The 15,497-nt window shown below is 42.0% G+C and overlaps 2 protein-coding genes across 3 annotated transcripts in view; both read right to left on the reverse strand.

Moving 5' to 3' along the window:
* LOC133216857 (TLR adapter interacting with SLC15A4 on the lysosome-like) overlaps nucleotides 1-15,497 on the reverse strand; it is a 58,046-nt gene that overhangs the window by 26,062 nt on the left and 16,487 nt on the right. The gene's annotated exons all lie outside the window — the stretch shown is intronic.
* The window catches only part of LOC133216853 (sodium/hydrogen exchanger 2-like), a 28,501-nt gene that overhangs the window by 10,681 nt on the left and 2,323 nt on the right, over nucleotides 1-15,497 (reverse strand). For both annotated transcript variants that reach the window (XM_061361915.1, XM_061361914.1), the window contains exons 3-7: nucleotides 15,131-15,381; nucleotides 11,159-11,376; nucleotides 7,154-7,350; nucleotides 2,205-2,294; nucleotides 151-221 (exon numbers count right to left, since the gene is read on the reverse strand). In XM_061361915.1, coding sequence (XP_061217899.1) covers nucleotides 151-221; nucleotides 2,205-2,294; nucleotides 7,154-7,350; nucleotides 11,159-11,376; nucleotides 15,131-15,381 — 827 coding nt within the window. The remainder of the gene's footprint in view (nucleotides 1-150; nucleotides 222-2,204; nucleotides 2,295-7,153; nucleotides 7,351-11,158; nucleotides 11,377-15,130; nucleotides 15,382-15,497) is intronic.

A 15,497-nucleotide genomic window follows, 5' to 3' on the forward strand; every position in this document is an offset into this window, starting at 1 on the left:
ACCTTGGACAAGGAAAAGCTGTCCCTCTCTCACCTCCCTTGTGACTCAAGGATGAATGAGATCCAGCTGCTCACAGTGGAAACTTAGGGAATAGAAACCAGCCTTATTTTCTCTACACATGTACACAGTTGTATTTTGGCAAATCCTTACTTGTCTTTCCAGTAATACTGTCCCCAGTGTCCAGATATATCTTCAATGCCAGCCAGCAAATGATCCAAGAACTAAACAGAAAAGAGGATTTTGCTATACACCGGTTGCATGTATTGCATATGTGATGAACTCAGTCAGCAAACATTGAAAGCCAGCAGACAAAACGGGAGATGCTTTCAGCTCAGTACACAGCACTGGTAAACAAGGAGAGGGGCTGGCAGGCTAATTCCCCATCCAGTCATCCACGTATATCCCTCTGCTCTGGAGTACAATAAGTGGTTTGGCTGCTTGCTTTCAGGTCTGTGAGAGCGAAGAATAATCACTGAGGGAGGTGGATCTGCTCTTTATGATAGGTACAGGAGAGCTGAAGGCTTGCATGTCCTGCATATTGGGCCTTGATAAGCAGGAAATGCTCATATTGAGGTTTTTGAGGACAATGTGTCTCAGGAGATTGGAATCTTCAGCATACAGATGTAGATAACGTGCTTTGATTTGAATAATAAATACTACCTTCCCCCAGACGCTTCCCAGTAAATGAAATAATTGGCCACATTGTGCCTTATACAAAAAGATTATTATTGTTTGAAATTATATTAAAAGTCCCAGACAGATTGATTTTTCCACCTAGAAGCTAAATCTCTATAATTTCCCAAATTGCTTTCTCTCCTACTGGCAGCTCGAACTGGGAGAGGGCTCTGCTCTACTGCAGGTCAATGATCCTCCACACTCAGGTATACCAATGTCCCTGGAGCTTCCTCCAGCCCTGACATTTTTTGTGGGGTCAGAGACAAAAAAAATCAGAGCTGTTGACTCAGCCCTGCAGCTTGGTACAGGTTTAATGCCATTAGCTATTAGTAGCCATATAGTTGGTCACCCCCACCGGTCATCACTCTTGCGAGCAAGAATGCCCTGACTCTCCAGACAGAGAAATAAATTTGAGGGAGAAAGCTGCTTCTGCATCCCTCCTTTCCAGCAGCCTGCATTGTTGCCTTCCCTACTTAACTTAATTGGTACACAGTCATTTTCAGCTCTCATTTCCTAATAAACACATTTCCAGAGATGATTTACTATTCACACACTAACAAAAGAAGAAAGTATTCTCTGTTCATGATGGGAAAAGACTCTTCAGCCTATTGAACTGTTCTGTTAACCTCAGACAAAGCGCTGCAATACAACCTAATTGTGAGGATGCCAAACAGTTTTTATAAATGTCCTCAGACCAAATGTCTTTATTTCTAGCTATCCAAAAAGAAGATAAAAATATGCCTGAAGGAGCCATACCCCTGAGCCATTACCTGAGCATAAACAATGAGGTTCAGAAACAGTCTTTTACATTGGACAGAGATGCAAAGGCAAAGCATCAGCTAAATGAGCAGAGTACCCTGTTTCCTCGTGGAGTTGACCCCATCTGAAGAAATCCACTATAACTAGAAAGGCCAGTGTTCGGATGGCGAGAGCAGAGTGAACCAAATTCCATCTTAAAAATCATCTGCCTCCAACCCCCTGCCATGGGCAGGGACACCTTCCAGTAGAGTAGGTTGCTCAAGGCTACATCCAGCCTGGCCTTGAACAATTCCAGGGAGGGGGAACTTCTGTAGTTCCCTCCAATATAATTCCAGCCTTTATGCTCCTTTTTCTAATTTTTTTTTTTTTTTGCAAAAATGTCCAAACTGATGGCAGTGATGTGGCTGATGAACACATGGAAGATCCCAACCCTCAAAGCAACCAAGTTTCTTTTTCTTTCTTTCACTCTTTACAGAGAAGCAGAAATGTTTGAGTTAGGTTAGACTACGAGCTTTTAGGCAAGTTATCGTCTTTGTCTGTCATGTTTGTGCAGCAGCGACATCAGCCTAAGTTTGTGACTGCTATTCCAGTGCAAATAATAACCCATGCTTAGGAAGCTGCATAAAACTCTAAACCTGGAAAGGGACCTGCAGAAGATTAAAACTGCATATCTGTAGAGTCCCTGGAGGCACACACATTTCAGGAGGACCACATTGCTACCAGCAATGCATATTGGAAAGCTCTGGCTGCATTTTAATGGATGTACTTACCCGAATATGGATCTGCTCTCCCACTGTGGGAGCACTCTCTCTTTTCCTCTTAACAGCCAACAAGTCAACAAGAGGACGGATGGTCATTCCCTGCAGCATAACCACAAAGACAAAAATCACCCTTTCTTCACATCAAGTATTCTTAGTAGTACCTGCATGGGGAAAAAATGAATCACCAGCACAGGTATGAGCCACAGCTACTTTGTTCCTTGCCAGAACAAGACCTGGTGTTTGAGCTGACGCTTCTCATCTGCTCTGCTTTACTAGCCAGGCAAAACCTGCAAAGCTTCAACAAGATTGGAAACTGTTCTCCCAGCTGTAAGCCAAACATTTTGTTTGCTTGTGGTAGCAGCCTGTCAATGGGAGCTCACACAAGGGCTTCAGGATGGGGGTAGGCAGAGAGGAGAAATGCTCCGCTCTCCTCATCTGGCATCTCAAAGACCACAGAAAGTCAAGCAATAATTTCAAGGTCAAGCCAGTGGTTTGCTATTCCTTGTAGCCTACCAGATGGAAAGAGGCTTGAAGTGTTCAAAGTCTGAATGCCTGAAATGATGATAGTCCTTGAGACTTCACAGCACGGAGCCTCCACCAGCATTTGTCTGCTAACTTTGAGTATTTTGTGTCACAGATCATTACCCCAACGATCTTTGATGGCCTGCCGGTGGCTAAGTTTACTAATCAAAGTATCCACCTGGTGAGAAGGGTCAAAGGAAGAGTTTTAATGCCATTTAAGACTCGTGAGAGAACTTCTAAAATGCTTCTGTGCTACATTTCTTAGTCTGGCTTTGGTATGAAATGAGTTTTCTAGGACGTGTTTACTGCAAAAATGATGGAGTAGTTGATGTTTATGACTTCTGAATGTCACAAATGCTGGCACGGAGGAGAGCTGAGCACATTTTTAATTGCAGAAACAATTAATGTGTCATTTTAATAGCTAATAGCAATAAAAAAGCATTGCTATTCAGAATAAATAACATAAAACTCACAAATTCAGAAATAACAGATATCACAAAAATTAAGTAGAGACTATGCAATTGATCTCTTGCCTTCACTGGGTAATCAACTGCATTTGTTTTCATTTTGAAGTGGCCTTTTGGAGTTTCGTGACCAGGAATCACAAACTTAAACTCCTGAATTCCTTCGGCCCTTCCTGACCTTCACCATCAGTGAAATCCCATGTGCTATTTCAGACCATGTGTTATTTCACAACACACCTACAGGGCCCCTGTGATGCTCCTCCACCCACTTGCAATAATTCATTAAAAGCGCATCACCAGATGCTGACAACTCTATTGTGGCTCATACAATGTTTTCTACCACCAGTGATCCAATAGATAATGGAGCGGTTCAGGCAACAAACAACAAAAATACCCAAATCAAATGAAAGAAACTCACACATGTGCCAAAAAATGGGAAAAACACTCTTAATTATTACATTTGCAAGCAATTTCATGCAAGAGGTCAGAGGCCAATGGGCTGAGAGAGTGAACTTCAAACAGAGAACGTGCTATTTCATTTTTAGACCACACTTAAAGGAAGAACAATGGCTTTTTGCAACATTCTAAGCCCACAGCTCCTTGAAGGACTTTCTGGGCTACATGTTGCATATCCAGGCCTGCTCAGAAGCACTGAGGACTTGATAATTGCTCAATCAAACTTCTCAAAATTATTAACCAGGCTCATTGTGGGAACAGGCTTATGCAACTGAGGCAAAAAAGGTCAAAATAGGTTAATTTCTTGGGTTGTGTAATACACTGACAGACCCATGTATGGACAAGCCCAACGCTAACATGTTGATCAGTAGTTCACGTAGCGTGAAGCTTTTCAGAGAGTGTGACCAGGATTCCCAAGAAAATGAAGTCAGTTTGTGCTCCGACAAGATACTTTGCTGGCCTTCCCCAGCTTAAAAGGGGCCAGATAATTTCTCACCTAGTTTGTGTCCTATCTTAACACAGACACCCCCTGCCGAGTCTGTACTGATATCACTGAGAATATAAAGAAAACTTACTGCACAAAATAACAACAACAAAAGTCCACTGTCTACAGAAGTTGGTTCGTAGCCAATATTTCACTCGTCCTTTCCACCCAAAGTGACAGAGCACCATCAAAGGTGCTGGGATATTAAGGATATTAATTCTTCAATAATGCATCCATCAATGTGGCTGGCAGCAGTGCCACGAACTTCAGAAGCTGTAGGAATCATTTGTAAAGGTCCATCTTAATACATGCTTCTATTTGTGTATGTATATGCTGAGATACAGCATTGAAAAGTTCTCATCCTTCTGTTTCAGCTTAAGTTTATTTCCCCCTTCCCTGTTCTTGTGGCAGCCTCAGCTACACAATACTGCAGGTATCCTGAGCCTGAGCAAAGTCTGTCTTTATAGACACTATGCTCCTGCTGAATGGCTGAAGGTCAAGGGGTCGTCCCGCCGACACATACCCACAGGGGACCCTGTTTAACTCTCACCCTTTCGCATGGAGATGACATCACCAGTTGAGCTTTGAGGTTACACAAAAGCCCTTTTCCCAGTCCTGGGAAGGATTTTCCGAGGCCTCAGCAGAATAGAGCTGCTGCCTTAGAACAACCTTTGTCTGAGACTCAAGAGCGTCTCTGCATGAGCGGACGTGCCTAGTGACTGTGTCTTTTCAATTTCTGACCCACATTTGCATCTTAAAACTCGTCAACCTCCACCTAAGTACGTTCCCCCCACCCCTGGCCCCTGCTCCCTCCTTTCAGTCTGAAAGCTGTGCCCAGTCCAGCTGCCCTGCAGGTCTGAGCTCCAAGCCCATCAGCATGTCACACATTGACCATGTTTTCAGCCCATGATGTGGATTAGGTGGATGTGGGGAAGCAGAGAGCCAACACCAATCCTCCACATTGCCCAAGTGCCCAACACCCACACCTAAGGGGCTCAGGGAGGCCAAGCAAAAGGAATTTGCTCTTGTGGACTGATACTCAGCCATGGGGCCACTCAGCAGCTGTCACCGTGACCCACCAGCTCCCAGAGCCCCGGCTGCTGCTCTGCTTCCTCCATCCAAGGGCAGGAAGAGGGCAGCCCCAGGTCAGCAGCTCTGCATGGGCCTCATGCTCTTCAGCAGGAGCTCCTGGGGAGCTTTTCTGCATGGCATCTTTTCCAGACCCGCATCCTGCTTGCCTCAACCCTATGGAGACCCATGCTTAACTTTTCTGGGATGGTGCACACCAGGTAGACAGCAGTGTTGCTCACTTCAGGACCAGACAACTCAATTTTTCCCACCACATTCTCCTCCAAACATGACAGCGTTTGTGAGGTGAACTAAAACGTGCATTTCAAAGAAAGCCCGAAAGAAGCCTTGCTCTTACAGAGTTGCTGCTGAGCTAAGAACAAGGAGACACCTCCAACACCACCACACAGAAGGCTGCAAGGATGCTTTTACCACTAGGTGTCAGAGCAATGCTGTCTGCCTGCTCCTCCCGAGCTCAACAACTCCTTAAAACCACAGCCTGTGCCTGAGGGAAAGAAAAGCTCTCTCCATCACAGACCTGGAAGGGTGCTAATCCAGATCCGTCAAAAATAACAGCATATGATTAGTAAGGAGAGCAATACCAGCACCAAGTTCTGTCCCAGCTGCAGACTGTCCATCCTCACCCACTATGCAGCTGTGGGCTGAAGTCAGATGGGGCACTGCTCATATGGTGCCAAAGAGCAGCCTAAGCTGCAGATGCTCCTACAGCCTCTCTGTACGAGTGGGCTTTGCAAAGCATACTCAAAAGACACTCACAGAAATCAGTCTTTAAAACGGGGTGGGGGGAGAGTACCTCCATGCTTCAAACAACAAACCAACTATCTTGGAGCAATCAGCGCTCTGAGGGTCCGCCTCTCTCTCCCACCCTGGCAGCTGCTGCATGATGTGGGCAGGTTGAACTTGCTCACAGAAGCTTTGGTGGTGGGTAGGAAACAAGCCAAGAATCACCAAGGCAGAAAGAGAAAGCAGGTAGCAACAGGGCTCAGGGATCAGTTATAGAAGAAAGATTAGAGGCAAATTAATCAAAAGTGCTGACTTTTCTATTCACTTCTGATTTTCCTTGCTTTTATAACAAGTAACACACCCAAAGTTGGGTTTTTTTTTCCAGTGGAAGTGTTAAAGCAATCCCCTTCCTGCTGTATCATCACAAAATAACTGCAGCTGCTTTGCTGCATGAATGTGAAAACATCTCAGACATAGACACAAAATATAAAACAAACTAATGACTGTTGTTGCTTCCGATGTTGGGTGCCCCAATAAAACTCATTTTCAGAAACCATTAAAAAGTCACTCCCCCCAAATTAGGCCCCTTTAAATTTGTCCCACTTGTGAACTACCAAAGCTGAGACAACCAAACTATAAACTTCTTCAAGTTATTGCTGCCTTCGTTCAGGGGATTTGGAACATCTCCAACATCCTCCATCTTCTCCCCTCTGGGATCAGGAAAACCGATCTTCATTTACTGCATGGCTCAGGTAGCATTTCATTTCATGACAAGGCCTCCAATAACAAGTGGCTCTTACCTTGCTCAAACAGCAAACTAGTTGTAGAGGTTGATTTGTGTTGGCTTTGCTCTCACATAAAACACATAAAAGCACTGCTTTAGAGAGGAAACCTATGCCAGCATCATTCTTCACAATTTTCAAACCTGCTATCCCACTACAGATGGACCGGATAAAAGATGGGACAAGTTATCATGGAAAATGCACAAGCACAACACGTGTTGCAAGTCAACAACTGCTAGTCAGGCTCTCAAACCTTCTGCCTCTTTCAGTAATAATTTGAAGTTTCCAGATGCCTAACCACTCAATAGAGGGAAAGAGTTAATGACTGGAAAATCCTTGTTCCACCTAATGGTTTAGTACTGGTTATTTGTCCGGAACAGAAAAAAAAACCTCATGCTTATTCTCTACATCTGCTAGTGACACCAAGATTGTTTTTACCTGTACGAACACGGTGAAGAGGATAACAACAGTTGTTGCCGCAATGAAGAGCTTCTTTCTGTGAAAGTCAGGCAGCAAGAAAACCAAAGAGAAACAAATGGCTCCTCGGAGACCCCCATATGCTATAATGAATTGGTCTTTGCTGGTGATGGTGTTCACATGAAATCTGTTCACAAAGAAAGTCAGCACAAGAACACCTGAAAAGCAGGAAAGAAGATGGGAGCACATCAAACAAAAAGAACAGTTAGATAGAACTCAATGCATTATACAGTAAAACACCTCTGAACTGGTAAATACCAGGCATGAGAAACTAGCCAGGGAACAAGGTATGCTCCCGGTGTGCCACTGGGAAAGCGCTTTTCTTCCACCCTGGTCCAACAGGCCTGTGTTTGATTTGTCGACTTACAAACTGATCCCTGATGCATTTCTGATTTGGGGTATTACACCAACACTGACTGGCCACAGTTTGGGGAGTTTGCACAACTATGAATTTTACTAGAAAATGTAATTTTAGGTAGCTCATCTTGTAGCAAATTCTCTTGTTTTTTACCTCAACCTTGTGCTTATTACAGCCCAGCTGGGAAACCAGAGCTTCCTTCAGAAGGACTCTGAACTCTGCAGGGGTGTTCTCATCCTGCTCCAATGACCACTGATCCCAGAACATACCCCTTACCTGGTGACTCGGTGTTAAACATCAGCTAAATACTGAACAAACAAGAACTATTGGCAACATAGGATATATTAGCACATTTATTTTGATGGTGGTTAATGAAAGTTTTTAGGGCAATTCTATAGCCATGTGACAGCCAAAACTTCACTCATAAAATGACACAGAACCAGATTCTAAAAACTGAATTGAAATATTGATTTACTCTAATTGGTGCAAACGAATGAGTAAATTGCTCAGATTATAAATGTTCTCAAGGCAAATGATCATCAACAGTTTAGCCACAGATTACCCTCCAATTTCCAAAAGTTTCCAAGCAGCAGCTTGGATAAGCAGCTCTATTCTGCTGTGTAAATGTTGCTTCTTCACAAATCTTCCACTCAAAGGTTTATGTTGTATGAACTTAAGAAGACATAAGGTGGTGCAATAACTGATGTAATTTATGGTCATTTGTAAATACATAAACAGATACAGAAAGGTACAAAAAGTTGGGCCTTAAATCAGTGAGCCATGATCTAATACCAACAGATATGATAAACATCTTATTTCCTGAAGATTAATGGCCATTTTTAGAACTGACAACACAGACTGACACTGAATTTAACTAGGAATTAGCTGGATCCACACCACTGCTGCTTTTCTAAAGGGTGTTTGGAGAAGAAATAAACTTCAAAATGGGTGCACTTGTAATATACATATCAAACAGCTTCCCACACACATACAACTAAAAATATCTGACTGCACATCAGACCGGTTTGAAGAAAACAAAAAGCTGGGGATGTTTCAGGAATAGCAAACTCAGTTAACCTTGCAACACCTTCCCCATCTCCAGATCTCCATGGAGCTCATATCCAGACCAGCAGAGGGGAAGTACACCATTTTCAAGGTTCTTTTTAACTTTAAATAAAGCATACCTTAGCTCACATCTGCGGCTACTGTAAAGCTCAGGCAGTGATGATGACTTAAAGGAACAAAATTTACTTCAGCTGATATCATGGCCTTTGTTCTAATTTAATCATTCCTCATAAATTATCATTAGCATTCCCTAAACTAACTCAAGGCCAGTTTTCTCCAAGACATGACATACAATTCATCATTTTGAGGAGAATATATTTTCATCTGGAGATAGACCTTGGGAAAGCACAGAAGGAAATCCCCCAGTGCTTGGATAATGGTGAATATTAGCGCTGTAATGCGATTAATGCATTTTGCTTTTTAGCTGATCTCTCCTACATCAAAGTAATTCCAGGTCTCGGGCTTCGGCAGAATCATTTCTTGTTTAACGGCACAAAGAGGGTCCAATAGAGGACAAGATCACAGCTCAGGCACTAACCCCGGTATTGCTGATCTGAAAGTCCCCGATTCCTGCAAGCAAACTCTATGAGTGCCTCCCATTTCTGGATCAGTGTGTCAAGCATGTCCATCGCTGCCAGATGGGTCTGAGAAGGTCAGGCTCTCATCTCAGCCACCACCTCCAAGAGAGGAGTGCCCAGCCTGTGCATTACCCTACCCAGCTCATGCCCTCCTAGCACATCTATGGCTCCCCAGCAAGGTGCTGAGGAAAAGGGACACCCTGCTCGGAATCAAATGTGCAAGATGATTTTTCAGCCCTGGTTTGTGTGTTCTTATTTAAGTCAAGGGAGATTTTGAATGGAAAAAGGGTTTTCTTCCCTAGCTGCAGCACTGAGCTCTTCCCTAATAACATGCTGCATAATTTGAGAATGCAATCAGAGGAGCTGTGTTTAGAGAGCCAGGGGATCTGGTGATGTTATTATGTTCCTTATGTCTTGCAGTGAAGAATTTTTTGAACTAAGAAAAATCAAAGTAAGAACTTGAGGAAATAATTTAGAGAAAACCACTTTACCATAATAAAACATTTGAACGTCCACACAACTAATAAGCATGTTTCCAAGTGCATTTATGGTGCAGTTATTAAAACAAACCTTGGCATGTATTAACAGCTAATGAAACCCATTCTGCTATGTCTTGCTAATCACGGCCAATCCTATTTAAACAATTTTTTGAAGTGTCTATCAAATTTGAGTTCACTCTGACTCAGTGGTTTGTAAGCATAAATCCTGTTGAATGGGTTTTAGCTGTCAAATTCTTTGCCAAAATGTGTGCTGTTATACTTGCAGATATAGTTAATATAGAAAAACTTCCATAAATGGGAAGGCAGGCATTGCACTCGCTTTGGTGACAGCACAATGTAAGAAGCAACAGAGAAACGGTCTCTCTGAAGCACCAATTCAGTGCAAAGATGCAACTGGGGACACGAAGTAGCCTATCTGTTTTTCTGGTCATTTGCAATGCAGGAAAATAGGATCCCAGAGTATTCTGGGACCAGGACTCAGGTTTTCATTGCAAGTGATCAAGAAAATTATCTTTAGGCACAATTATCAGGAAAATATTTTAATACACAGCTCTTGTGCTCTTGTTATCACCAAATCTTGGGCACTGTGAGATTGGTCAAACACTGCAATAGGTTTCCCAGGGAGCATGCAGAGTCTCCTCCAAGAAGATAATCAAAAGCTGTTTGGACACAGTCCTGCCTAGCTGATCCTGGTTAAGTAAGGGTTGAACCCAATGATCTTGAGAGGTTCCTGCCAACCTCAGCAATTGTCCGGTTCTGTGCAGTTCTGTCATTCTCTCTCATTATCTGAGGTTCTTGAGTTGGAGCAGGAGCATCCTCACATTTCAGGTCCCAATTTTCATCTACCCAGCATTAAGCAGGGTAGATGCTCTTCTGTAAAGCAGAACAGCATCTCCAGGGACAGCTGTTAGAAGGTTCCTCCAGTTTCCCATTTAAGGACGCTGCTGTACACAAACTTGCTACAAATTAAATCACTTAAATCTCTGCAATTCAGAATATGCTGTCAGAGGCCTCATGATTTTACACGGCTCTCTGATCCCAAGCTACATACTTACAGTGTCCCTTCTACTGTGAGGAAACCAAGGTTCTAATAAGCACTGAAACAAGAGAAGAGATCATAGCAATCAAAAGAGGATCTAAGACAGAGGTATCTACAAAACAGATGTCATGAGAATCTCTGCTTAGCACCAGTGTTGTCTATGGTGAGTGGACAGAGTAGGAAATTGTAGTAAAATGCAAGAGTTGCTATTGAGCAAGTAGTAGAAGAGGAAAGCATTGGCTGGGGTCTCCTACTTCAGTCTTTGCATTCACATCTGGGATAACCACACATACAGAGCGAGCAGGAAAGGATGATGGGGGCAGGAGCATTCTCTCATTAAATGGAGTTACATTTTCCACTCACATAAATAATAATATATATTAAAACAAACCAACCAAACAAAAAACCCCTATGATTATAGCATACCTAGTGCTCTCCAAACAAGACAGAAAATGACAGTGAAGCAAATGTATGGCCAGTTCCACTCATGATTTTCTCCAATGGTGGAAACTCCAAGGAAGATGAAGATGAGGGTATCACTAACACTGCTCCACATCTTCATGAAGTATTTGACCGTGGTGTGAGACTTCAGAGAGATGTTGGCCTCCACGTAACGTTTCATGCCCATGGCACAAGCAATGATGCTGAGAAAAATGAAACAATAAATATTTATATTTGAGCACATAAAACTAACACATTGTCATGTATAAAAAAAAGAAGGTCTTCATCAAGTTTTACATGTTTGCAGATGTCTCAGTGTAGCGATTCACCTCCTACATCAGTCCAATGAAATCACGAGGAACACCAGGACAATAGAAACTATAAATGTTGCCAAGACTGTCCAAATCTGGTTTTTAACAGGTAACTGACCCACTGCCTATTGCATTTATCATAGTCACACAGCAGTACCTACAATTAACAATACTCTTCCCATCATAATACACTGCTTTCAGCATTTTAACTTTGCCAAACTCTAATCTTGCAATTGCCTTGTAATTTTTCATGGATAATTGGTTCTTCAAGTTACAGGGTACATGGGGATAGCCTAATTCATCAGCTTTGCAAATCAGTACATTCTGAGGCCAGCAATCTTAGAGGATCAAAACAGTTGAGTGTTCAAGGAGTCAAAGCTCCATTTTTTATATTTCAACCTGGACAGAAACACTTTGTTCTAAATATTGTACCAGAAATAGCAAAACGACTTTTAAGTTTCCAAGACCTGACTTCCATTGATAATTTTAAGGTCATCTACACGAAGTTTTATTAATTTTAAAATTGCTTTCAAAGGGACTTCATGGCAATTCTCTTTGTTATGTCACACAGACAAGTGCACAAAGAGGTAGGTCCTCGGCTTGCAGAAGCGCCCCTGGGTCTGGCAGACTGACTTTAAGCACTAGCTGTGACCAGGACAGTTAAGTGACCTACATAGATGCAAGTAGGTGTTAAGATAGGTAGTGACCTCTGCAGCACATTATCCAGAATTTATCTTCTCAGTTAAGAGCTATTGAGAAAACAGCCATGCAGTTATTGCTTTGCAGTGAAACCGCCACAAAAACAGGGGCCTATAAGAATGATTTCTAGCAGGAAAAGACTTTTTTTTTTTTTTTTAGGAAAGACATTTTAGCTGGGTCTGTTGCAAGAGGAAGAAGGGGTGATGGTTTCAAGCTAAGAGGGACATTCAGGCTGGATGCAAGGAAAAGATTCTTTACAATGAGGGTGGTAAAATACTGGCACAGGTTGCCCAGAGAGGTGGTAGAGACACTGCTCCTGGAGACATTCAAGGCCAGGCTGGACATGATTTTAAACAACCTGATCTAGTTGAAGATGTCCCTGCTCATTGCAGCAATTGGACTAGGTAAGCTTTGAAAGTCCCTTCCAAAACAAACCATTCTATGATTTCACTCCAGAATTTCCCCAAAAAGATTCTTTGCTTTATCTGGGCTTTGATGGAAAACAGGGTCTCCCCCCAGCTCCACCTAACGTAAGAGTTTTCATATGGGCAGAGTTGACTGTGCTCTGATTGTGGGCTTATAACTTGTATGAAACCAAAGTCCCCAGTCCTGTCTTCCATAGCTATTTCAGGAAAACAGTGTTGGCCACTGCATTGCTGCTCCTGACCTGTACTGCTGCTAACAGAAGCAGAATAATGGCTCTTTTCTTAGCTCATCAGTGAATCTCTACCACATCTTCCCTGCCGCAACTCAGCATCTATTCTTGGACCAAGACAAAGGAATGGAAAACCACTTTATTCATTTCTGCTCTACATTCATTTCTAAAGCACTAGGAAAATTAGCAACACCATTATGGAAAGATACTTATCAGATATGTGGTTGGAAAAAAAGGAAAAGAAAACACTTTTTCAAATGAAAATGCACTTCCACCAACTCCAAGTTACTGATTACTGGGCTTTAGATTCAAACAAAACAACCCAAACTTACAAATAAAACCAACCCAAACAAACAAAACCCAAACAACAATAAACCCACACATTTCTATTCCTTTCTCTTTAAAATAATTCTTATTTATTTTTCCTTATTGCCATGAAATAAACCCATACCTGTTTTGAAGGAAAAGGAAAACCAAAACATTTGAGTTTGTCTGAAATTAAAGCTGGACTTCAGGGAGAGGACTTGCAGGAAGGGCATGGGATATGAAAGGTTAGACTCAGGAGGAACAGGATACTCTTGCTTGGGAAAGAGATTCCATCTTATCCAGCATTGAGACTTTTTTTGTCTAATGTAGCTTAAGTGCACCTCTTTCATGTCCTGAGAAAAATGTATCAATGCCTAAAAATTTCCTTAAACTGGTCTTTTTTTGATTTATCCTTTTCAGAGTGACCCACTTTGCACAAAGCACTGAGCCAGAAGTAACAGAGATTGAAGCACGGCCTAAAAAGAAAATAATAAATTCTTCTGTTCCTGCCTCAACAAATAGTGGGTAAAACAGGTCCAGATAAGAAGTAAGAAATCCAATAAGCATTTCTGGGTAAGTGACTTCCAGAGCTGTGGTTTGGGAGCACTTATTCATGAACGGATGGGGGGGGTCACACCAGATTCATAGAGAAGGAATAAACTTGACCTGTCTTGTCACAGCTTCAAAGATGGACACTGATACTAAGGCAAGAGGAAAAAATAAAACCAAAAGAAGAGCAAATGAAGATAAAACACACGTGCAGAGCTGTTTAGCAGACTGAGCTGCATTCACAGATTTTATTTATTTTTTATATTTTTGACTATGTAGAATTGATCTTTTTTGGCAATCAGATTGTTTTTTCAAAGAACAAACTGCCAAGATCTGCTTTTTACAATGCAGTATTCCCTGGTCACAAATGAATGAATCGTTTCAAATCAAGATATATAAAAGAAGCATTTATAATTTGGCAATTATAAGACCAGCAGTGCAGGAATCAGCTGCCTTTGCAATTGTTTTGCTTTAGAGACAATGAATTATTCAAAAGAATAGAAAATGGGTTCCTAATGGGTATAGTAGATTGTGATTGATAGAAGGAGACACCATTAGGATTGAACGTTTTCTGCTCCATGATGATTATGCAGCATGTTTATTTCACTGTTCTGTCTTACACTCCTATAAATAGGCTTTCTTTTACTTATTCCCAGAGCTAGAATTGTTTTCAGTAATGCTAGGATATTGCTCCTATTAACCATTCGAGGAAACAAAATCTGCAAGATATAGGAATGGTTTATCTTCATTATTATCAGATTTACAGTTGTTTACACTGTAGCTGTCCATGCAGTCTGTCTTTTGGGAAATATTAAATAGTTGGTTGTGATCCTCAGTGCCAGCTGACTTAGTTTAAGTAGGACAGCCAAATTCAGTGGATACCAGCCCACAGAAACCATGATTGAATCACTCTGTTTCTCATCTGTCTCTGCTTTCCAAGGTGAGCTTTCTTTGACAACCATTAACATTATTATCCAAGACCAAACTTGGCTGAGGAGTTGATTAAATACTCCTTGCAGCTCTTCAAATGTTGGTGTTGGCTAGGCCAAACATGGAAAAAATAACAAAATATGCCAAGAAAGCCTCTTCTGGCTCTGGTAAATCTACTAGACATCTCACTGCTTGAATGCCCAGGATTTCCAAACAAAACCATGGAGCTCCAATAAACATTCCTCAATAACCTCCATAAAGCAATCAGCCATCAGAAGCTTGCCCAGCAGGAATCATCTGGATTGCTTGTGACTTGTCGCTATTACCATCGATGTGTTATGTGTGAAATGGGGTTATACCTCTCATCTGTTCCACAGGCTCTTATACTCACTGTTCACTGCTATACAGAGATTTCCAACTAAGCGAACTTCAATCTTTTTCTGTTACTTTTCAGTAAATATAGCCAGAAAGCTTTCCTGGACAGATGAGATGCTGGGATGTACTTACGCCACAATCCCTGAAAGGTGAAACATTTCAGCAGTGAGGTAAGAAAGGTAGCTGTATAGGAAGACAAAGAGTGGCTCGATGACACGGATATCCTTGGTGAATCGCGTGGTAAAGGCAGCGGTCATCCCAAAAATAAGACCTACTAGGACTCCTCCTAGCCCAACCACGAAGAACTTTCCAACTCCAGCAAAAACATCCACAGTTTTGATGGTGGGCATTTCACAGAAAGCTCGAAATAGCTTGTAGAGTACCTGGGTGAAAAACATGAAAACCAGATGTTAACAAGATATTAACCAGACATGGCCATATGTAGCAGTGACACTAAAATACGCTGCTGGGATATGTGACACTGTGGAGTCAACATCTT

The sequence above is a fragment of the Neopsephotus bourkii genome, unplaced genomic scaffold (genome assembly GCF_033783945.1).
Source record: "Neopsephotus bourkii isolate Nb327-2 ecotype Australia unplaced genomic scaffold, CSIRO-AGI_Nbou_v1 NB_1067, whole genome shotgun sequence".
NCBI lineage: Eukaryota > Metazoa > Chordata > Aves > Psittaciformes > Psittacidae > Neopsephotus > Neopsephotus bourkii.